The following is a 25,235-nucleotide window of genomic DNA, read 5'->3' as shown; positions in this document are numbered from 1 at the left end:
TCTCTCTCTCTCTCTCTCTCTCTCTACTCTCTCTCTCTCTTTCTCTCTCTCTACTCTCTCTCTCTCTCTCTCTCTCCCTCGGGGAAAAATCCGCGCTATTCGTGTCAATTAACGCGTGCGCACGTTCGCGCGGGAACCGCGCGCTGAGGCAGGTGCACGCGCACTCGCCGCCGCAAGTGCGAAAAGGTGTGCACCAAAGGCCGAGAGACCGCGGCCCGTACTCTAATTAACGCGACGCAAACGAAGCCGCGTCTGCGCGGAACTCAGCCTCGAAACTCGGCTCGACGAGGTCAATCCGCCGAGCCGAGCTGACGTTCTCGAGGAATCGAGGTCGTCGTAGGATAAGACGAACGTCCAATCGCGCACAGACAAAGGCGGCAAAGTCTTTCAGAGACGCTTCGCAAACTGGACACCGATCGAGAGAGAGAGAGAGAGAGAGAGAGAGAGAGAAAGAGAAGCGTTTGATCCGAAACAAATCTGAGGAGTGCTAATTAGCATATTGGGGATCGCGATGGGGCACCGAAGGAGCAGAATTTACGTGAAAAATTTAATGATTAATAACGTCATGGTCTTTCCCCCCTCCCTTCTCTCTCTCTCTCTCTCTCTCTCTCTCTCTCTCTCTCTCTTTCTCTCTCTCTCTCTCCCTTTCTTGCGCGCAATGAACAAAGTTCATGAAGACCAAAGTGCGCTTGGTTCGTTCATAATGAACGTAATTAACGTCTGCTCCGAGTTTATTTCTGGAGCACGAGCATGGAGTTAATATTCCAGTTATCAGTTTGACACATCGATTAAAATCCGAACATTAGAAGCTATTATTACACAACTCCACGTCGTACGGTGGAGCGGTCGTATAAGCGGTCGATTATCAAATCTCATCTTTCCTGTCGGTTTTAGACGAGCACGACCAAAGAAGCTCTCTCGCGAAAGGCAACTACTCCTCCCACCTTGTGTCGGGTCTACGTATCGCGTATAGCCTCGTATCGCGCGTCGTCACAATATGCTCTCCTTCTCGCGATAGGCCCCGTTTCGAAAATGTATTCCCACAACGTCGGCATCGCATTTGATTACACGTCCGGCGCGATCGTTTTGACGGGCGGGCAAGAAGGGGATAAAAAGGGCGAATACGATCTCTCTCTCTCTCTCTCTCTCTCTCTCTCTCTCTTGCTTTCTTCGTCTTTCTGTCGTGGATAGCAGCGGTAAACCGGCGCGGTATCATGAAAGGCGCGATTACCCCGGCTGCTGATTGGCGTTTACCCTAGCACCTTGTTATTTGGCGAGCACGCATCGATGCGTGCGCGCATTAACCGCGTCAGAAGAATACGGAATATCGCCAGCCACATTCCGCTGGTGATGGAAATTGAGTACGGCGAACCCCGTTGGAACAGCGCGGGGGGAGCCCGAGCGCGTCCCTTCGTCTTCGTCGTCGTCGTCGTCGCCATCGTCGCCGTTGTCGTCGTTATCGTCGTCCCCCCGCCCCCGTTTTCGGTGGAGGCACGACGACGTCGTTGAGTTCTTCGCGGGGCCCCGCGCGCTTTGTAGCTCCGCGCTCTCGAACGTTGGCCTCGAATAACTGTCCGGGAATGCCGCAAAAGGCCCGCGAGGCATTCCGTGCGAGCCGCGCGCGCTATAAGCGATGCGGAGAGCCGGCTCTCTCGACGCTGCTAATTATTTGCCATACACCGCGATGACGCCGCTGACCGATACCGTTCGGGGGGAGGGGGCGAGGGACCGGGCCGCGCGCGCACGCCTTCGTCGGTTCCTTCTGCTCGGTGAGAAGAGAGGAGACGGTGGGACGACGAGGAAAATCGCGACGCATCGGACAAGCATCTTCTCGCAAATTACCGTTTACGGTGGACGCGACGAGGGACGTCGTAAATCGGCAACATCGATAGGCCGAGGCGGTCCATCGCGCACCGATCGCGCGTCGATGTCGGTGCGCAGGCGAGCGAGATACGCGCTTGTTCGGGTAACAACTCGGCCGATCGTCCGCGGGCACCGTAGCGCAGCGACGACGACGACGACGACGACGACGACGACGACGACGTTGCGCTGCGATGAGGGGAAAATTGCCGATTTACGCACGAGCGTGACTTGTAAGGACGCAATTTCGCGCGAGCGCGTCGTCACGGTTACGCGACCCGCCGGTGCGTCGCGCCGCGTCTCGCACAGGACGTCTCGTGTACCCCGGATAATATCGACCGATCATACCGCGACACACCGCGGGTTTAACGCACCCGCTGCCGGTGATCGCTCGCATCGTGGGATAGCAAAAAGCCAGAGGGGGATCGACCGGCCGGTCGCGCGGTCGATCGATCGCCTGGTCGGTCGCCCCCCATCGTCGACCGCGGATAGGGTTTCAATAAGAGTCGCGTAACGAGACTGATTTGTTCGAGTATGAGAAACCGCCGATAGCGGCTGACCACCGCATGCGGGTATTATTTATCTGGAACGTAGCGCGACGACGACGGCGACGGCGACGGCGACGGCGACGGCGGCAGAAACGCATCGTGTACCGGATGTGGCTTACACGAGCTTCACAACGCGCATATCGGTCTCCGGTGGCTCGCGCGACCATCTGACTGTCGTCGAACGACCGAACGACCGAACGACCGAACGACCGACCGACCGACCGATCGCACGCAGGTACGTACGTACGTACACATGTGAATACAGACGACTTCGCCGCGAACGACGTGTGTACCGGTTCCCCTGTGCGCGAACATTGTTGCTTTTGCAACAAGCACGCGCTCCTGACGCGTGCAGCCAGATGACGTGACGAGTGGAAAACAGCCCGCCGAGAGAGAGAGAGAGAGAGAGAGAGAGAGAGAGAGAGAGAGAGAGAGAGCGCGCGCGCGCGAGAGAGAGAGAGAGAGGCAGTAGAAATTGCGAGAGGTTGACGAACGCTCGCGCTCTCGTGCAGGAAGAGAGCGGATTCCGGAGAGGATTCCGTGCGAGGAAAAAGGCGCGAGAACTTGTTTATTACGCCCGGCATTTGTTGTGTGTATATATATATTGTGTGTATATATTTATCGTATGTATACATATATATATATGTATGTGTGTATCAACTGCATATGTTGATTATATGTATCGAGGATCCTTCACGAGAAAGGATGCGAGGAGAGCGTCCTCCTGCGTCAAAAACGCGGCTCCCGAGAGCGAGGCCGCCGCTCGTTAAATTGTCCGACGAAGAAACGAGGGTACGATTTCTCGCAAATATTCGACGACTCGTGAGAGGAGAGCGGTGAAGAGAGGACAGAGGGGGAGAGAGAGAGAGAGAGAGAGAGAGAGAGAGAAAAAGAGAAACAGAGTTAACGCGGACGCTCGCAGCTCGTGTATCACGAGCTATTAAGTGATCACGGTTCCTGCGATGTAGCGGTCGTATGAAATCGAACAGAAGGTGAGTCCTCGCGCTCGTCAACAGGCTGGTCGAATATACGTCTCGTCTGTCGGCTGTCTCGTGAGACGTTGCCGGGCAATAAAGCGTGACGAAATATTATCCATAATGCGAAATATTTCCAGTACTACACACGGGATGTTATGCGAAATCATCGGATTCTCGAGATTCGGTATTTCAGAATATCAACTATATTTCGAAGGTGACTCGAAAGCACGCACTTCTCCGGACAACAGTCGGACTTTTATTCGAATTCGCGTGCCGCAGGAACGTTCCCGCCTCTCGAGTTCGTCCGGCCTCTCGATAGCCGTCGCACGATACGAAACCCGCCGGAGAATTGCTAGTCTCTGTCCCCGAGTTCCGCCGATGCGGTCGACGACAACGCGACAGGTTTAATTTGACCGCCACTTGGTGCGCGGAATGCCGGCCGAAGACACCGTATATTCGACAGCTCCTCTTCGAAACCGATCGCGGACCCGTAGAGAGCCGAGAGAATGCGGGAATTCTTCGGCGAGAGAAGTCCGCCGTATCGACGCGTGGCACTTCTCCTTGGATTTCCTTCCGCGGGAACGGAGAGACGCGCGGCGCGCGCAAGAGGATCGACTCTTGTACAATTTTATACGTACTCACACATGTACACATGCAACATACGCAGGCGGTATCGCATGAGAATCCAAGGTCCGTGCAACGGCAGCTCGAGCATCCGGACGGAAGTAAACAAATCGCTGGGGTATTCTCGACTCTCGGCTTCAAGTTATGCCGATACCTGACGCTGAGAAGACGCGCGAGAGAACCCGCAATCCGCGCTTTCTCGGCTCTTTCACCCGGCTTTTCAATTAATTATCGCGCGTCTCGTCGAACGATATCCGCCGATCGGTTGCATCGCGAATTGCTGCTTGCAGCTTCATCGATCTCGTTCACAAAGCTCTACCGTGAATTCTTCTCGCGAGGACAATCCCATATTTCTGATAAATACAATAAAACACGAAAGGTACGGCAGAAAAAGGAACTTTCCATTTCTGGTCAAATAATTGAAGTTCAATTTCGCAGGATGAATCCATGCGTAACTTGCACAAATAATTCGGCAACGGCAGAAATCGCCGGACTGATTCGATGATGACGCAAGGACCGTGTGACTTAATTACAAAGCGGAACTTTTTATATAGAATCTCCCGCGATCCTCGGTCGACAAATAGAACGCGCTTAAAGATAGCTAACGGTTGCGTTAGGAGAGCGGTTCTACGAGAGAGGCTCCTTCGTCGAACGGGGAGCCATCCATCCATTTATCCATCCACCTATCTATCTATCTATATATCTACCTATCTATCTATCTATCTATCTATCTATCTATCTATCTATCTATCTATCTATCTATCTATATATCTACCTATCTATATATCTATCTATATATCTACCTATCTATAAATGCCTCCGTTAGACTTCGTTTAAATCCAGCCGAGCGCAATTTCTTCGGCGTCCTCCAGGTTCGACTTCACCTGCTCGTCACAGAGTATTACGTCACGAGGAGAGCCTTAGGGCCGCGGCTCGCGAACTCCGCGCGCGAGGATGACGGAAATAGCCGACCTAAACTCACTCTCTTTCTCTCTCTCTCTCTCTCTCTCTCTCTCTCTCTCTCTCTCTCTCTCTTTCTCCCTCTCTCTACTCTTTCTCTCTCGCAGAAGCGCGAAACCAAGCCGAGAGATGTATATCCGCGCGCGCGCGCGCGCGCGAGCGCAACGTGCTATCTTTACTCTTTTTCCCCTCATCGTATGGATGACAACGGCCAGTGCAAATACTTTAAGTCTCATTCACACGGAGAATCACACAAGTCGGGATCTCGCGTGATTGGGCAAATAATCCGGCAATTAGTCGCGCCGCGGCGCGACGGAATCAGCGAGCGAAACTCGCGCGATTGTCTCCCTGATGCGAGCTGACGAGCGTACACCGCCGTTTCACCGCCTATTTTCCGATCGCCTCTGGCAACGTGCGTTTCCACGTGTCTCCCGCGCCAGTATAATAACACGATACACGGCTCTCATTGACCGTACAGTTTCACAGCCGATTCTAATCTCGCATCACTCGCGGCGATATACGAGGGACATCGCGCTTGACTAATGGTTATTAATTCTCGTGTTATGTCTGGCGGGCATTACCGCCACGGTGATCACCGGCCAGAAATATTCTCTCTCTCTCTCTCTCTCTCTCTTTCTCTCTGAAAGAACGAAGAACGCGCACGCAACGCGCGAGTCTAGCCAGCTAGTCGTCGCGAATCGATCGCGACAATTAGGTCCCGATTTCGCGGCTCACGCCCAGACCCGCGAGGTTACTCGATCGTGCGACGAGCGTCGTCGTTCATTCGCGGGGGATTTCATAAGCGCATCGTTTTCGCGAGTTATCGCGACGACGACGAGTCGTCTCGTCGTCATCGTTGTGGGAGCTACTTCTCTACGTTTGTCTCAGCTATGTTTATGCCGCGTCGTCGTCGTCGTCGTCGTCGTCTCCGTCGTCTTCTGGCATCGAACCGGATTTATCCGGCGGTACTCTCGACGGTGCATCGGCTACTATACTCTCGCGACACCTTACTCGACTTGGCAAGACGACTTTTCCTACGATAAATATAGCGACCGCGCCGCGGTACACTCACGCCGTTCGGCAGCCGATGCCAACAACACGACACGGCGCGACGACGTCGTTAATATGCGGGAAAGGGGACAGTAATCGGCGAGGCTGCTCCTTAAAGGATTGCCCCTGCATCTCCATATTTCCCGGCGCGAGCGAGGAAAATTGAAAGTCATACGTTCGCGTTTTCCCCCTCTCATCCTCGCGCCAACGTCGTTTCACGCGAATTGTTTCCGTATGACGATACGCGGAGTATTGATCGTGCGCGTTCTTCGCTCTCGAATTCGGGACGTTCCTCGACTGGCCTTCCAGCGGTATTATCTCGTAAATTATTGTTATTTCGTGTCGCTGCTTTTTTTTCTATCTCGTTACACGGGGATAAAGGAATAAAATGAAAATGCGCGTCGCATTTGCATCTTCGCGCCGTATCTGAAAGAGCTAATCCCGTTAAAAGTTCATTTTGCGAAAAATTGAATATAATTTTTTCGCGTGCTTAATGCAATTATAATCTAATAGAATTTAATGTGTAATTTCATTAAGATCTTTTTTATACTTAGCAGCGCGACCGGGCTATATTGGCGGCGAGAGAGTGTTTCGGAGCCGTAAAATGGCGCGCGCGAAATGGGCGATATGCGAAATAATTACTTTAACGTTTATCGAATGTGTTTCCCATCTCGCTCGCTTTCTCCCTCTCTCTCTCTCTCTCTCTCTCTCTCTCTCTCTCTCTCCCTCTCCCTCTCTCTCTCTCTCTCTCTCTCTCTCTCTCGGTCAGCTCTCATATGAAATGGACCAGGAAATATCGCTGTCTGGCTGGCTGGCGTTTCGAGAGCGAGCCGGGCTCACCGGGGACCGAGTACGCGAAATAGATTTTCCAGTAGGCCTTATCTCTTTATCTGTCGTCTAAGCCGAGAGCCGCGTTCCTACACGGTGACACATAATTTCCCGCCGAACGGTCGCGCGCCAACGCCGGCGGGCTTTTCCGCCCTCCTCCACCTCCGTCTCTTTCTCCACAGCGTGCGCGGAGCGACCACCACCATGCACACGTATTATATACCGTGTGCACACACGCAGCTTTTCATTTTCCCCCTTTTCTGCCGTGTCCCAGCTCGGGGATCGCGGAGCTTTGTTCGTAGTCGATCTATCCGTGAGAAATTCAATTATGCGGGCAAGAAACGCGCGCGTTCAACTTCTACAAGCGCAACTGTTCTATTGTGCTGTACGCGCGCACCTGCGCACCTGCCGGCGCTAATCCGCGGACGACCCGCTCGTCGGGAATGTCGCGAACAAGAAAACTGATTAAACGCCTTATGATCGCCAGCCGTTAATCCGATCGCGGCTGCCACGCCGGGAGATAGCACGCACAGAGAGAGAGAAGAATATACGAGGAGGATGAGGAAATTTTCCCGACCCAGAGCCAGCCGGAGGTTCACCTCTCATTAATAGGTGTGCGCCGCGCAGTCACACACTGTTTATTTTCCAATTGGCGATCCCCCGGGAGAAGTACACCGCACCGGTACATCTTTCCATTTTCGAGAGGCGAATAACATCCTGTTTTCGCAGGCGATGATCGTCACGTCTCTTTGCTCCGACAATAATATGCCGCGTGCGAGCGCGCGGCGAGGCGATGCGCCTCGGAAATCAAGAACTTGAACCAGAAATTTTACGTTCTCTTTATCGCGCTCACATTTCGTGCCGATAATTGCACACGTCGCTCGCGTCACGACCCATCCCCTCCCCGTCACGACGTTATCTAACGCTATAGTCGTTGACGTCGGCAACCTAATCGAACGTCCTATCTGTCCGCCCACAATTTTATCTGACACACAGCACACAAGGTGCACACATAAACACGACGTATCTGCGACTTGATGGCTATTAAATATATAGGCAGCCGATAGGATTTTCCGGAATCGACGCGCTGAGGTGCTTTATTTTACACCGTTTTCTTTTTCTTTTCTTTTTTTTTTGCCGCAATAAATATCCTCTTCTCTTATTAATATTTTCCACAACGGAGTTTCGTGCGCTATTCGTGCGCTATCGATTTGTTTCGCATTTTCACGCACAATTGATCATTATAATGCTATTTACCGCCCCTCTTTCCTCTTCCCGACTCTATATACACTTTTGACGCGCTCCGTCACGACGATGATCGCTCAAGAACAATAAAGCCCACGCTCCCGTTTCCCCCCACCCCGGCTCTACGTATCGCTCGTCGCAATGACGCGATAGCGTCCGGCGTCGCTGCCCATCTTGTTAGAGGCCCTCGGCCACCCATATCCACCCACGGGAAAAGTCTGCTTCCAATCGAGAAGCGATAAGAGCTGACGCGTCGTTGCGAACGAATTCGCAGGAGAGAACGTGGGAGGAAGTCGCCGTTCGCTCCGAACGTTCTCCGGCGGCGTCGCTTACGCGAGCAACGACGCGCGCTTTCGTTACGACGACAACGACGACGACGACGGCGACGACGACGACGACGACGACGACGACGACGACGGCAACCGCATGACGCAGATATTACGACAAGACCGATTGCGATGCACAGTGCATCGCAATCGCGCGAGCAAAATTGCATAGCCGCGAATCTATGTATTCGGTAACGGGCTCAGTCACTGATTATCGCGGCGCCCCTAAAGTATTTTGTAAACACACGAATGCCTTCTTAAAGATCCGTAATTGCATTTTGATTGCGTCGTGGAAAATATGAGCGTGTGCATTAGTACATTTGCGTTGTAACGGCGCCTGTAAAATACCTTCGCTAAGTAAAACTTTCGTGTCACTTACTGAGCACGACGACAACACAATGTTGGCACGCACGTTTAATCGCGGTTTTCTATTCTATCCTGTCGTATTGCGAAATGCCGACACCGATGCATATATAATGGTGTATTATGAAAGAATATTGAGAAAGCACACAAAGGGCAGGGGGACAGACAAGCTTAATGACTAATCTCTTAATTTTCCTCTTAATTTCACAATTTTGTCATCGATTTTCTCCGTCGAGCGAGAATCCGCGGCGTCTCTAATGAATTGTCTCGTAAGCACACAAATGCCTTCTTAAAGATCCGTAATCGCACTTTGATTATGTCGTGGGGAACATAAGTGCGTGCATTTCTATCATCGATAACGATAATGACAGCATATTAAGCTTGATGCTTAATTAATTTCTTAATTTTCTCCGTAATTTCCCAAACCGAGCAAGTTGCGCGTCATTGATACGGGCGTTCCATAGTTAATACCATTCTCGCGATTGCAAAGTTCAGCCGAGACTCGTACGTCGTAAGTAAGCCCCCTGAAATTCCGTTCTACTCGAAGCCCCTGGCGACGTTAAATCCGCGCGCGGTGGCACGTGATGGCTTGCGGGATCTTTACGAGCCATTGAGCGTTCCATTGTATTATGCGTCATAATCGGCGATAACGCGGCGATGACGGAAATGCAGGCGGCGCGTAATGCCCGCTCGATGACGTCGCGTGGAACTTTCTATCGACAGCATATTTAATTGCCGGGCTTCCTGACCGCGTCTATCAGTTCGCGTGGTTAGTAGGTCCGTGTCGCCGATGACGACGGAGCTCGGTTTGACACAAGTGCGGCCGCACAGTTTGAACGCGGAACCGGTCCCGCCGAGAGATCGAAGTCGAGACAGAGAGTCACCGGAGAACCTCGGCCTGCCGAAACCGCCGTCACGTAGTTTCCCCGCATGGTGGTCGGGGTTTACCCAGTTTTGTTGTAAATTGGATCCCTTGAAGCTCGGCCAGCGCTTCGGAATCTCGGAGTTACGTTCTGGCGTAAGTTTCTTAATCTTTTGGACGGCGTCTTAGATAGTCGCTGGCGCGCGCCGCATCCACGTGCAAATCGCGACTCGGTCCGCCGGTCACTCGCTCGAAGTGATCATATGATTCCTCACGATCGTAATGTGTACCACGACGACGACGACGACGAGTACGACAATGTGAGAAAAAGCGAAAGGCGATACGAGGGGCAAGCCCACGCGCGAAATGTAGAGAGTCAGCGGTTCAAGATCTGCGACGTGAAAAATTTTACGCCACCCGCCTCCCCATCGCGTCGTCGATAGCTTGCAAGAAGTGTTGTAATATGTGCTCATCCTTCACAAACGCGATGAGAAGACTGTTCTCGGGTAAGCCCAGTAACGCTTGCGAAGCTGCGTTTCTCTCATGCTTCTTTCGCGTGCGCCTTCATGAATCACGAGCGGGAACGTCGTAATCGCGCGTCGTCGAGCCGGTGCTGCCAAGACGCGGCACGAGAGTTCCCGAGATCATTTTACGTCCTTATGAATTTAAGCGCCGTAAAAGTCACGAGGCTCAGACCTGTCCCGGCGATCACGTTCTGATTCTCGGGAGAGCGTCGCCGAGCGACGATCGATGATGACGGGGGAGCGAGATTCACGGTTATTTTAACATACTCCATAGCGCAGCCGATTCTCCTAGGACCGGCCATCAGGGTCGCACGCGCTCTATCTTTTTTGGCGATTAGCCCGGTTACCGATATACATTCGCGAGCGTATTTCACACGCGCCTTCGCTCACGTGACGGCACGACACGCGCGCGACGTCACGTCGACGGAGGAGACGCCGTGAGAGTATGTGTATAGTTAACGAAAACGATCGACGCTCTTACGTAGATCGGATTTCGCCCGTCTCGGCGACGAGCCCGACGTTACGAATTAGGGTTAAATCGAGAACGAGACGAAGACGAGGACGGTGACACACACACTCTCTCTCTCTCTCTCTCTCTCTCTCCCTCCCTTGCGGCGCGAGAGCTGGAACTCGACGAAAAGACGGAGAAAAGGGAAAACACCGACGCGGTGTTTCGTTACTCTTCTCGATGCAAGTTATTGCACTTACTTAGGCGATCACGACACTCGCGCGGCGAGCAACACCGCGCTATCTTTAGCACGCTCGCGCGAGAAAAACATAATATATTCGAGAATGCGCCTCGCGATAGATGCATAATCGCGCGGAGCGAAGTAAGCAGAATTATGCAATCGACAGGCCAGGCGCCGAGTGATAACGCGAGAGTCGCGCGTCGCGCGTCGGCGCGTCTTCGGCCGCGATAAGCACTTTTCCACTCATTAATAAGAAGCGCGAAGAGAGGCGATATATCGTTTCATTGCGAAGCACTCGATTTCATTAAGTTCCATTAAATTCACGCTCGAGGTCACGCGGGCTCACGCCTGTTCACGGAGACCAACAAAAACGCTCGACGACGACTCGCACGTGTAAATATAATGCCGCTGTGTTCTCAGGTGAGCCCGAGCGGCCCATCTGGCTGTTCTCGTCATACAAACACGCCGTATACACACGCACGCCACGTACTATGAATTTACGCGCGCGACTTCCACACACACACACACACACGCACACGCACGAACGCGCATGTACGTACGTGTGTATACGCCGTCTATACTTAGTCTCGCCGTCCAAAAATAAAGCAATTCTCGAGTTACCTTGTTAACGGTGCCGCGCGCGATCCGCGAGGATCTGCTGCGAGTAACGACGCAGAGACATCACTCGCAACATCTCCCTCGGCAGCGGGAGCGATCGACGTTGAAACACGACGTTCGCGTAGTACGGTGGAGGCACGCTCGTAGTAGCGCAAAGTTAATCGCGCGTACGGCAATTAATTGCCGGCAGATCGATTGACGGCGCGGTCCGTTCACGCAAGATCTCCGCGTACACGTGCCGCGCGAGCGCGCGTGCTTGGCCTCGCGCGGGATGCGATTGCGGTGGAAATTTCGAGGGAAGAGAGAGAGAGAGAGAGAGACAGAGAGGACGGAAAGCGCCGAATGAAACGGACCATTTGTCGCGCGTGATCGCCGTCTTTCTGCCCGATACAATGCAGTCGCGAATTATTTGCCAACAGCAGTGACGGCTCGTTGCCACGCGGCCCAACGCGACTGGGATTTTCGCGAGAGCAGCGGCACAGCAGCGCGAATAACGGAATAAACATATCTCAATCATCGCGAAATGTTTTGACGGCGATAACGGGGAGGATAGTCTATATTTTTTTCTATCTCTTTTTCTGGGACAGAAATATTCGTTGGCTCGCGCATCCTCTCTTTTCGCACGCGCGTCCTGCACGCACACGATATTATTACGCGCGTCGCATTATAATTCAATATTCCGTATTCGCATTAATCGCGCGCGGCTGCATTATTAACGGATTGCAAATTTTGTAATAAACACGCGTCCACACTTTACGCATCCTGTACGATCGGCGTGTGGCGCGCGGCGCGCGGATATAATTTAACCATCTTCGACCTATGGCACGATGAATTTATAAGCCGGGCGTGCACGCTTAGGCAGTTACACAATTTGCATGTTTACACGTGGCTGTCGAACGTTTGCCCGAGGTAAACGTCGTGAATGCAGGCCGGGGAATACGTTTCCTCCGGCCCGGTCGACTCGGCCAATACCGCGAAGCCCACGTGATGATTGCACGTGCGCGCCGCGCCGCGTACGCGTTTCATCCCCGCGCCCGCGCGGAAATATCCTGTGCGAGCGCATTAAATATCCGCATGCGTACGTACGTGTGTGTATGCGTGCGAGCGGGATGCACACTACGCTGCATCTGCATCGTTGCGCCGCCGTAAAGTAAGCGCCAAGTTGCACGAAGACGCGAAATTCACATCCCACGGACGCGATAAATAATCGGCCTGCTCGCCGGTGCATCTGTATCGAAAGGTCTAGGAACGCGGTTTCTCCCCGACGGTGTACGTGCACGTGTGTGTGTGTGTGAGAGGGATAATAACGACGACGACGGCGGCGAGGGTCGCGAACAGGAATTCGATCGATCGCGCAAAGTGAACTACACGGCGATACTATGGACACATATTTATACACGAACTGAAGAGGAAAGGGCTCAGCTTGGCTCACCCGCCTCCCCTCTCTCACGGGCTCGGTAACGCACCCTTGGATCGCGATAACGCGTTGTCACAGTCCCGCGGGCGCCGCCACCGCCGCCGCCTCGGGGCAGGGGTGAGCGGCGCGAACAATGGCCGCGTGATTAATTGCTTCGAAAGCGCCAGAAAGCTAGAAGTGATGGATGTTGTTTCGCGCGCCAGATGCCGCGCGCGCGGCCGCCAAGTATAATCGCGCGGATGCAAGTAGCCGCGGCGCTCGGGCACGGGCTCGCGCTCGCGGTTGATCCGGGAAGATTATCGCCCGTGCGGCCAAGTGGCACGAAGTAAAACCGCACGGACCGACCGATCGCGCGCGCGCGCACGCGAGCTTACTCCTGGAAAAACCGACCTGCGCTCGCGGCACGTACTTCGCGCAACGCAATGACGTAGCCCGTCGCGTTTCCCTCGACTTTCTCGCGCGGCACCGCGCTGCTAACGAGAGATTCACCCCTCTCGTCTCTTTTGCTTTTTCCGCGAATATTAAATTTTTCATCTTACGCACAACGAACCTTGCTGATACGCGCGATAAAAAAACATACGGGGGCAATACGAATATTCTCTCACGCGAAGGTTAGAAGACTATCGCTCATTTTGCTCCTTTTCGTGCAAACGCGTTGAGCGGTGTAATCGGTTGCATAATCGGTAATGTAAAATTATATCTCATCTAATCGATCGTATATCAGAATCACGTATCATAATAGTCGCGAAAAATTGTGTGCAAAACTGAGCGAAGCAAATATTAAATTTGCGGATATTAAATGTTTCATTTTCAGCGCGCACAACGGTTTTCCATGACACGCGCGATAAGAAACTTTGGGGGCAATATTCTCACGTGAAGATCAGAGGAATTGATCAATTTTCTAATAATTTTTGTGCAAACGCATTGAGCGATGCGATTGATTGCATAATATAAAAGTATAATCTTGTAAGCAATGGTAAGTCAGAATCACATATCATAATATATCACAGAAAATAGTGCTCAAACGCACACTATGCAATTGCTTGCACAGTATAAAATTATATCTCACAATAATCAATCGTGTATCAGAATCAAACATTTCATAATATATCATAAAAAACATCATAATAAATATCATAAAAGTATCATAATCACATTGGTATATCATAATAATCATGTGTTATAGTATATCATAAAAATCGTATATCACAAAAATGGCATGTCAAAATGTAAAAAATATATATACACAACATACAATAGAGCAATATATCAACTGACCAGCAATTTCTGATGCCAGAATCTCTCGCAAAAACAAACCTATTTGCCGGAGTCGAAATTTTTGTTCTACGTTGATCCTGCAAATTTCATGAAACTTGAAGGATCGGTCAAAAAATATGTAACATTATACAGACTATGCCCTTCTTTAAACGATTACGATGACTTATTGCTCTTTTGTCCATATTGATGCTTGAGGATTAAGAAGAAGGATAAAATGTAATAAAATGTAATAAAATATCCCTTTTTTTATAAACTCTTCGTTTAAGACCGCGACTTTTCTTTCTTCTTACGGTCGGAGACCAACAGAATTATGCGATACCAATTGTGTATCCAGAAGCATCAATAGAGATTTCAGCTTGCATTCAGTGCGAATGACAAGGCTAAAGAAGTGAAAAGAAGCATTGGCAGATTCGAGATGAAGCTCGCTGCCCAAGGGGCATTATTAAAGGCACAAATTAGCCCTCGCGGGTCTTGCGGTAGACTTCGAAATTTCGACTCGGGACTTTGTGCCAAGATCGGACGGGCCTGCGCGCCTGATACGCGCTTCTGATTTCATCCGGGAAATGGAAGAAACCCGAGATTCCTGGGGCGGCAGCTGCACCGCTTAAATATTTCTCGTAACAGATTACGAAAGAGAAACGCCCGGTTGTGATACCGGAGCGCGTACGGCACCGCGCGATCGCCATCGTCGTCGCGTCGCTGTCGTAAATTAGCCGGCTTTATCAAGCAACGACGGATTCCGTTCCGAAGCTGTGTGGCCCTGCGCGCGCATGGACGCGCACCGTCGGACATCGTTATCGCGCCCGTTGTGGCGACATCGCGCGATTACGAGAACGTAAATATTTTCTTCCGGAGGCCCAGCTGCGGCGGCGTAGTGGCGGCGGGGTGTATCAGCAGTGGCGCGTTGCGAAACGCAAATCGTTATTTACAGAAAATTAGAAGTAAAATAAACACGTTCTCGTGAGAACGCCACGACCCTGGCGAGATAATGAATGAAATTTAGACGCGGCGACGTCATCGTCTCTATTTTCGCGTCGTCGCGCGGTGTCGTAAGAGTCGTCGTCGTCGTCGTCGTCGTCGTCGGTGTTGTGTGGCATCGCTTTCGCGCGCGCTACGCCCGCTAATTAGATCCTTATTAATTCTTACTGTCGACGACGCAACGATTCATTCCGTCTGAGCGATAATGCGCATGTCGCGGCTACGTGCAGCCCGCCATCGTCGGGATCGGCAGGCGGACGCGATTTCACCGACTTCTCGTAATTGATACGATTAATCTCCGCAGGAATCCTCCGTACTCCGTACTTCGCGTTTCGACCGGAACGACGCGTGCGCGCGTCGTGAATTTGCAGGTGAGCAAATTTCTCCCCCGGGGAAACCCGCAGGAAGGACTGCATGCTTTATCGCACGGTTGTCGCCACATTCTAATACTCGATATTAATATGCCTAAACAACCTCGGCGTCGTCGTTAAGAGTCGACGTTCTGCGAAAGCCGGCAAACCCTGACATCGATTGCTCCCGACATCTCGGCTGAGTAAATTAAGTGCAATTTTGCCTATCGCGTCGAGATTAAAGTCGGCGCCGCTCGAACATTCGGCTAAACATTCAAAAGGCGTTTCTCGAAAATTGCAAGCCGCGACCGCGACGGCGACGACGACGACGACGACGACGACGACGACGACAGCGGTGGCGGCACGGAGGCGAAATTATTACGGAGAAAAACAAACGTATACTCGGAGAGGCGGGTCGATAAGGAGCCCTCGCCGACGATCGATAGCCGAGCCCTTGGTCGGCTCCAATCTCGGACACCCGCATAGTGCGCGAACGACCGGAAATGCGCTCCCTTAACCAAATCGTCGCTACCACCGGCGTTGGACGTACCGAAGTCATTGTTTATGGCGACCATTACAGGGCTCTTTAGTCCGGCGTCGAGTTGCATGCATTTCTCGTCGTGCGTGCACATAATGCACTCTGTGCTTTATGGGCGTAATATAATGCTGGAAACGAGTTCGAATTCTCGCCGGTATGCAAAGTATCTTGGAGTTTCATTTTTTTTATTCCCCGGCGCATGATTCCGCCGACTGCAAACACGGTGTTATTAAAGCGAGAAACTGCGAGAGACGGGGGTGAACGGTGAACGGGAGGAGAAAGAAAGGGGACGCGCGAAGGAAGCGACGACGCAGGACGCGCAGAACCCCTCCGCCCTCATCCTGCCCGGGGACGCATCCGAAAGCGGAAGACTGCGAGGGAGCAGCGTATCGCTCTCGTTATCGTTCGACTCGCTCGAAATGATGGCCGCGTGCGCGGCCAACTAATTAACGAGAATCGCATCTCACACGTCGCGAATTAAACGCCCAAGAATAATGTAGAACGCAAGACCGAAGAGCGGAGGAAACGGCGGATAATACCACGCCCGCGAGAATTGTTGCTCTCCGCGATGGTGCGATTCGCCGGCCCGACACGGCGGCCGGGTAGATCGGCTCTTTATACGCCTCGCCGCGCTTTATCCCGCTTAAGCTCGCGGATTATGACGTGCGCGTAAACGCACGGTGGCTTTAAAATTTCAACAGCATCTTAACGGCCCCCCTCGCTGCCTCCCCGCGGAGCGACCAACGCGGCCGGCTGGCCGGCGTGGCTGGCCGATGAACGGACAAGCCGCAAAAATATGGATCTCTAAACATCGAGATCAGCGTTATCGATTTATGCGGGAGCAGCCACGCACGCGCAACCGAATGTTAAAAATGCAGCTGCCGGCGGAGGGGAGGGGAGGGGAGGGGACGGGACTCGACCGTGTAAATACGTAAACGAAAGACTGCGGCTAATGTAACGGCGTATAAATAAGATATCAGTGTCAAGCTGGGCGCGCGTCTTATATGCGCCTCACTTTTTAGTAATGAAGTTACCGACTAGCTTCTTTTCGTGAAGCTACATACACGATCTGGCGGCGGTCTGAATAATTCCGATTTGCGTTATAAATCGATCGTCGGCGGGAGCGCCGAGCGCGCCCGACCGTCTCTTGTACGGGGATAAAGTGGAAAAATACATTATTTTTCTTCCCGACAACGCGAAATATTCTATCAGATTTCAGTGCACACACATATAGGCAACCGTGAGAGGAAGAGAATACGCGAGCGCGAGCTGTTCGCGAGCCTCCCTCCCGATAGTCCCTGCGAAATGTCACCGGCGTGCAGGATTGCGCGCGACAGATTTTTCTTTTATTCATACTCGGAAACGAGTATAATCGGCGCAAACGCGAAGACACGACGCTCGTATCGGCGAGATTCGAAATTCGATTAATTAACAAATGATGAACCGGGTACGTTCTTTCTCTTCGTTTCTCTCAGTTGCTCAGTTGCGGACGATTACTCGTTTCTTTTTATTTTTGTCTAACAAGCGCGTGCTTTTCTTTGTTTGCACGACCGCGACTTAATTTCGTTAGCGAAGGAGAGACCGGACGCATGCACATGTTAATCCCTATTTGTTCTCTTTTGATTTACGGCTGTGTACCTGCCACCTGACCAGCGCCTGCATTCAAAATATTTTCGCCGTCCGTCCGAATTCCGTGCGGCGCGTTCAACCTCTTTAAATTTTACCTGCGAATACGCGGGAACGGAGACGGGGTTGCGATCGGATTATATGCAGCGGGTTTCGCGGAGAACCCGCTGAGGTGCATTCTGTTATGCGTCCTTGCCGACGATGGCGAGGCTGATAATTAGAAAAGCGGACCCATTTACAATAATGTCCAGGACGGACCGGATGAAAATATTTCTCGCGTATTTTTCTACTCCTGTCCCTGTTTGCGCGCAGACCCGGCTCCGACTTGAAATATTCATCTTGCTGCTTTGCTTTGTGCGACGTTCGCGTGCAGCAGCACAATAGGAAGAAAAAAATTGTGAGGAGCGAGGAGATAGATGTGTGTATATAGGATGCTTCAAAATTATCACGAGATATTCTCAGAACGCATTTCGGAAGATTGAATAGCAACGAATGAATGTATTTGCAAATATCGAGGTTCGTGTTGATTTGAAAATATCGCGATAGTTTCCGAATTGCAGACGATCAAGACGAACTATATAGATCACGTCGCGATAACGAAATTTCACGCGCTCGGATTGGAAAATGCGCAAGCATACGATATCCTTGCTCCTCCTCGTTGGAAATCAATTGCGGTTTACCATTCGGTATGCACTACGTTATGTGACTCTCTACGAGTGCTGATGCTCAACACTCACCAATTCACGTTGACGTTCCCTCGACGTCCAGGCGGGTCTACCAACGAATCTGCATCTCAAACTGCATCCAGCCGCATCCGGAACTTCGTGTCTCCAGTTGCAATTTTGCGTCGCTCCGTTTCATCATTTTATTACGCCGCGGCGTGATATTTTGTTTGGGAAGGCACGTTCGCGACGCGATTAATATTTATACTCGAACGATGTTTGCGAGTGTCTCGACAATAATACAACGTTTTCGTTTATTTTCACATGGAATTTTCCGAGTTTTTCTCAACGAAAGACTAAGAGACGAAACGATGAAAAAGGTGGAAGAACGAGAGAAAAAAATTAAAATTTGCTTAACGATTGTTGAATATTTCTCGCGATACAGCTAAACTAAACACTTAAGTTAACAAATAAAAAAGGAACAATTCGAGCCGGCTCGCTTTCAACATTTCGGAGAATCGCTCGTGGTAAACATACTCGCGGTATCATTAATTCCGTTTTCTTCCAAAATACGTTCACGACGTGGATAAATCCGTTCTTGCCGAAATATATTCACGTCACGGTAAATATCTTCTTCTTTCTGAAACACGCTAGCAGCACGCTAAATTCCGTCGTGTTTGTAAAACAAATTCGCAACTCGCGTGTAAAAGATTGCGAAGGCACTTGAAAAACGATCTTTAACCGTCTCGATCAAGGAGTTTTAATTCATGAAATTTAATTCATGAAACTTTCAGGATATATTCTCGAAACTTGAGGTTTTAAGAAAATGTAAAAAAAATTCGATTTTTTTGACCCTACTAAGTGTAACCCCTTAAGGACATACACACACACACAAAGATCTATCGGTAAAACCAATTGATTCCAACGATATTCTATGAAAGCCCATCGGCTTAAATTTTTATATTTGTCTTTTTGTCACTCACCAATCGAAGAGTTTGGAATTCAGAGCCGGCCACGTTCCGCTGCTGAGATCTGGAACAAAAAAGAAATATATAATTTTGCCGGTTAGCTTTAGGAACTCGGCTTAACGAGCGAGTGTGCGTGGAGATACGAGCGGGATTAGCCCTTTGCGGTCATAATTCGAGTCATTTTGACTGTCATATCTCGGCTTTCGAGTCTCGGCGAAGGGTTAAATAGTGAAGTATAATTAAATAGAGAAATTAACGTACCTTCGAGCCGACTCTGCTCAGCCCGAACCGGATCCTCCGGTGCCGCATCTACATTAGGGTTGCCAGATGCAAAATGACTATTTCCGGGACATTTTTAGGCGACGGTTAAAAAATAGATTGTTAGAAAATTGTAGTTCAATTTTAGGGGTAAGACGGTTAAAAGATGTCGTTGCGTACGCTCGCAATAAATAAATCGTGTGAATTAGGTATCAGCAGAGAGAAGTTTAGACATAAACCGTACCATTGACCTTTTTTTTTACTAAACAAATAGCTCCCTTGACATCAATGTTTTCAGGTAGCACGTCCAATTTTTTAACCTTATAAATCCCGATGACTGCTCTCACATTTTTCTCTGGTACCAGTTAAAAACATGAATATTATGATTACAATCTTATTGAAATTCTGATTTTCCGGGACAAAAGACTGAAATTCCGGGACACGGGACAAACTTTAAAATTTTCCGGGACAATCCCGAAAAATCCCGATCACCTGGCAACCCTGATCTGCATTCATCTCCAGAACAGCGTCCCTCGTCGTCCTTGCAACTGCATCTACCGTGCGCTTGCAGGTTCTGTTCGAACTGAAAAATGAAAAGTAATTTTCTCGATTATAATCACAGTGATGAAGCGTGTTTGCTCGCGGTCCGCATAAATTACGAAAACACGCAGCATTCGACCGTACTCTCGAAAAATTAACCTAGTTTAATCTAATCTAACCTAACCTAACCTAACCTAACCTAACCTAACCTAATCTAACAAACATGGAATATGATAATTACCTTTGAAGTTTCACTTCGTTCACGTAGCTCACAATGATTCCAGAGTAACGTACGCGTGCGTCCAATGTTACGACTAATGATTTCACAATCACGCCGATCGACTTGGAAAATTCGCGAAGATCACGCGACTCACTTCGATGCGTTCGTCTCCGCGCCTGAGATTGTAATGCGCACAAGAGGCGCAACTAAACGTGTGTTATTGTGCGCGCTACTACCAGCGCGCGGGTGAAGGTCAGCCGACCGCCCTTGACTCGCCGAAATATACTCGAGCTTAGTTCTTCGACTATTATTCGCGATGTATATTACAACGTTGATATTATTATATTTTATTTCGTATTATATGTTTAATGTTTAATATTGTTATTGAGCATTGTCAGAGCCGGACCGCAGATATCAGTACGTTATCTTATGGAATCCTTTCAAGCAGATATTTCTCATTAAAAACAATTTTATTAATATTTTTAATATTATTATATAGTAATATGCGCTTATAAATATTTTTCATAACATTAATATTATTTGTAGTAATTGAGGAGAAAAAAGAAATGTGTGTTTAGATTAAAAATAAATGAATAGAGATAAAGGAATTTAGAAATAAAACAGTGAAAGTGAAAACGATGGACGAGCGTGGGAAAATTTCCAGGACGGAAAAGTCGCGTTCATTCTCGCTTTCGCGTTATCCTTCCAAAAAGATTTAATAAAATTGCGTTCTAATATCTGTGTGTCGCGAGTTTAATAGGCTCGTTTATTATATACTACGTTAATATCTTATGAGACAAACAAATAAGAATATTAATGTATCGCATATTTCAACATGAACTTCGGCAACACGCTTAATTCACGTGAGAAATATTGGTTCTCACTTGTCAATGCCAGCTGATCGTTACATCGTACACAATATTTACACGTGAGAAAGCACTCGACACAAACGGCTGTAATAAAAAGCGATACCGCGCCGAACGACGAAAACAAACAACAGCTGACAAATCGGAATGCGCCTACTCATCGTAGTTGTAGGTCTAAATCCACGTGATGTCGCCGGCCAATTCTGTCACCGTATTTTTGACACCTTACGGTATCTCGGGTCGAAGTCATTCGTGCCTTATCATTTGCGAAATTCGCCGAAGGAGCAAATAAGTGTTTGCGCAGATCGACGATGACGACGGTGATCGATGGGAACGTGTGAAACCTCGCGAAGAGAGAGAGAGAGAGAGAGAGAGAGAGAGACGCTCGATAATCGCGATTCGCAGGTGGCACGTATCGCCGGTATCGATCTTTGTAACGTCGTAGTTGCTCAATCGTTGTTTGCCGTCGAGTATCGTCCACCGTTCGTTCGGCGGTTTGTTATTGCTGAGCGGCATGATGACGCACGAACTCGAATAAGCCACGAGTCCGATGTCGCTCGCTCGCTCACTCTCTCTCTCTCTCTCTCTCTCTCGCGCGCGCGCGCGCGCGTGCATGATCCCGCGATCGGGAAAGAAAACATCGCGCGGGAAGGCTGAAGGCGAAAAAAATATTTTCTTTCTCACCAGGCCGTCTGGCCGGAGCGCCGTTACTGCGTCGAATGCAACGGCCGCGAGTTCGAAACGACACGAACGAGAGAACGGTTTCGACATTCTAGCTTGGACAGACAAACATGAAATGCGACGTTATCGGAATGCGAGAGTCGAGCGCGCGTAATGAGCGAATTGCGCGACGCAAAAATCACTATCGGTAACGTGTCGGAGTTGACATTCTGAGCGATAAATAGAATGAAATTCATTTCCGACTTATTGCACAACGATGAAAATCAGCGCAAGGAAGCGTTTGTCACGGAGAAAGACGGTGTCTCGCATCGCGAAATAAGAGCAAACAGAGGGCGAACTTTAAGACGTTTGACTCCTGCAGCGAGCACAACAAGTGGAAGTACGCTCCGACACCGACCGATTCGATTGATCAAAGTTGAAGCGCGTAGATGTGTCGCTTATTTCGATCGAGAATTCTGTCTCCGTGCACTTGTCTCGCTTCGCCTCGACATTTTCAAGGTTAAGATCGTCCCGTGGCCGGAATTAGCTCTCGGAAACAGATGTATATGTGCCCTCAGACCTTTGAGAAGCGCGATACCGAATAACTCAAGTGTTATTTGTGTCGCTGATAGCTCATCGAATATTTCGCTGAGGAAAGGGAGGAAGCGGGACCCTCAGCTACCTACCTACCTATTTATCTACCTATCTATCTATCTATCTATCTACCTACTTACCTACCTACCTACCTACCTACCTACCTACGTACCTACCTACCTACCTATCTACCGACCAATCTACTATTCTACCTAACCAACGTCTGTACTTGGCGTTCTTTATTTTTACGCGCGTGCCTGTCCTCGCGACAGGGACGCAAAGTCCGAAGCCCGCGATATTCTCAGCTTGGCATCGCCGGGCGGAAACTCGCAGAAAATTGCACGTGCCTTTGTCTATGCGAGACAATTCAGTCGCTTTCGCATTCAAAGCGTGAGCAATAGCGAGGCGCCGGAACTCCGGAAGATGTGGGTTTTCGTCGGAGTTAGAGAACGGCGCCCCGCTGGCGAATACAAATCAGGTCATCTTCTCTATGTAGGTATCGCGCCGTACTTATATGCGCACACACGCGCACACGAATGCACACACATACACACACACACACACACACACACACACACACTCACCTCGGTTTCTGCTGGTAGACCTGTTCTCCGGTGTTTCTGTCTGGCCACTACCGGCACGACGGACCGGAAGTCGCCGCAACGAATGTGCGGCCACCCACGATCGATCGAGGATCTCCTTCGACGGGATGAGATCGTTTACTTTGTTTCGCGCTTTCGTGCGAGGGACAACGGGAACGCGTCGCGCGGGCCGCTTCTGCTGGAACAGAAAGAAAGGAACGAGATCATGGTACCGCTCGGCAAGTGAATGAACATATTGACGATGTAAATCGAAAAGAGAGAAAGAGAGGAAAGACAGCGAGGGAGAGAGGAGGAAAGAGAATGAGAGCGAGCAATGCATCTGCGAGATGCGAAATTTCACACCTGTGCGTTCGAATCTCCTTGAAATTTATCCTTGTTGTGCATTCGCGCGATATCTTGGCCAATCGCGCCGATCATTATCGGCGATTGCCATCGAGAATCTCCGCCTTTCGCGTCTGCCAAATTATCGGGCTTAATTGCGAGAAAGAATCGGCCGGATTTCGGGCGGCCCGGACCTCGCACCTCTGCATCGTTAAAGCGACTCGAGGCCCGTGAACCCGCGTCCGCGTCCGCGGAAATTGGGTCGCGTCCGTCGATGAGAAGAGACGCTCGTTCGATCTTTCCGCCGTCGTGCCGAGGCCTTCACAACTTCGCCGCTATTAACGGAAGCATCAAACGCGAGTTCCACAAGTTAAATCTTAGTTTACAAGCGAACGGTACTCGAGCCGAAATTTTGGTCCTACACATTAACTCTGCAAATTCCGTCAAACTTGAAGGACCGATCTCGAGACACAACATTGCAGCGAGCTATTCTCCTATCTTGATGCTATAAGTAGTTGCTATCAAAATATTACTGTCTGTGTGTTGAATCTTGAAGAAAGATTTATTTTAGAAAGATTTCTCCCGGAAAGATTCATTTAATATATCTATCCTTATACTTTACTTGTTATTCTCTATTATCTTTATTCTCAATTTCAATAAGCAATAAGTATTGATTGTCTCTGCATGCAACTTGCTTGACCTACTACCTAATAATTTATTTTGTTTAAAATCAGAAACTTCCTTACATAATAAACAACCTTACATTTTGGCCTGGAAACGATATGTCTGCATCTTGCGTCCTGAATTCGATCCAAGACATTGTGTTAAATAATGTAATTGCGACGAATGTGCGATTCAAAATTTCAAGAACCGACGAAATACCTTTATACGCAATGACCCATATTCTGAACTCTCTTTAATCATTAAAAGTGGCTTACAGCCAATCAGAAGGCTTATAAGTTACTTTTACAGTCACCTTTAATAATAAAAGAGACTTCAGAATAAGTTTCACAGCAAATGATGAACCAATGCACTGAAACACGTACTCCGCAGTAGGTATGTCGCTCGCCGTTTCGAAACAAGGGAAACGCTCGGAAAAGTTTGTGACGCACAAAGCTACACAAAGTGTGTCGGTCTGGAATGTTTTGAAGAATGTATATTGTTGCGTAGTAACTTTTTTCGGTCATTTAGCGTCGAGCTAGGACGGTTGACCATTGACTGTATTTTTCTTATCCGTTCCTTTGCTTCTCTCGTGCGTCGTGCACTATACTTTTTCGTCACCGATTGTTACATTAAATTTCCAGCTTACGAGCTGCGCATTTTCACATACGTGTATCAGTTAGTTGCGTTTCTCGTCGAGTGATTAAAATATTTCGTCACCTCTTGAAATATTCAACTTGTCTCTCGTTAACATTGTGTTAATTAACACATGTCCTTCTGATCGAATCTTTTTGGTGCGACGTACAAAATATACGGGATGACGAATAGCCAAAAGTCAAGATCAATTAATTAAAAAGCCAAGACGAAGGACGCGTAGAAAAAAATAAATAGTACAAATATACAAAAATAAATAGTACATATAGCGTCATATATTTTGAAACTCTGCATATCTTTTACATTCAGCGGAATTAACAAGAGTCGTGATGTCGAACCGAAGTTTCGACACGGATATAACCAAACCTAACCTAACCTAACCTAACCTTGCCGCGTCGATAAGTATCACCAGCGTTATGTTTAACGACATGAACACGCGGCTATATTTCGAGGCGAACTTAACTTAACTTATTCACTGGTTAATCGAAACTGCCGGTAACTTTATTGTCCTTTCGTGAAGGGGTTTAACACGCTAATCGCCTCGGATCCGATCAAATTACTTACTTGCG

At 49.6% G+C, this 25,235-nt stretch overlaps 1 protein-coding gene across 4 annotated transcripts in view; it reads left to right on the top strand.

Annotated features, from left to right (window-relative positions):
• Positions 1 to 25,235, top strand: part of Pdk1 (Phosphoinositide-dependent kinase 1) — a 366,917-nt gene that overhangs the window by 318,056 nt on the left and 23,626 nt on the right. Inside the window, exon 1 of one of the 4 annotated variants that reach the window (XM_025307409.1) lies at positions 9,557 to 9,799. The exons of the other annotated variants lie outside the window; for them this stretch is intronic. Within the exon in view, the coding sequence (XP_025163194.1) occupies positions 9,572 to 9,799 (228 nt within the window). The 5' untranslated portion in view covers positions 9,557 to 9,571. Of the gene's footprint in view, positions 1 to 9,556; positions 9,800 to 25,235 lie in introns of those variants that run through there. 4 annotated transcript variants of the gene reach the window in all.

This window comes from Harpegnathos saltator, unplaced genomic scaffold (genome assembly GCF_003227715.2).
Source record: "Harpegnathos saltator strain DR-91 unplaced genomic scaffold, Hsal_v8.6 scaffold86, whole genome shotgun sequence".
In the NCBI taxonomy this organism is placed as follows: Eukaryota; Metazoa; Arthropoda; class Insecta; order Hymenoptera; family Formicidae; genus Harpegnathos; species Harpegnathos saltator.
Note: the sequence above shows the minus strand (reverse complement) of the source record. Positions and strands in the feature narration are given on the sequence as shown.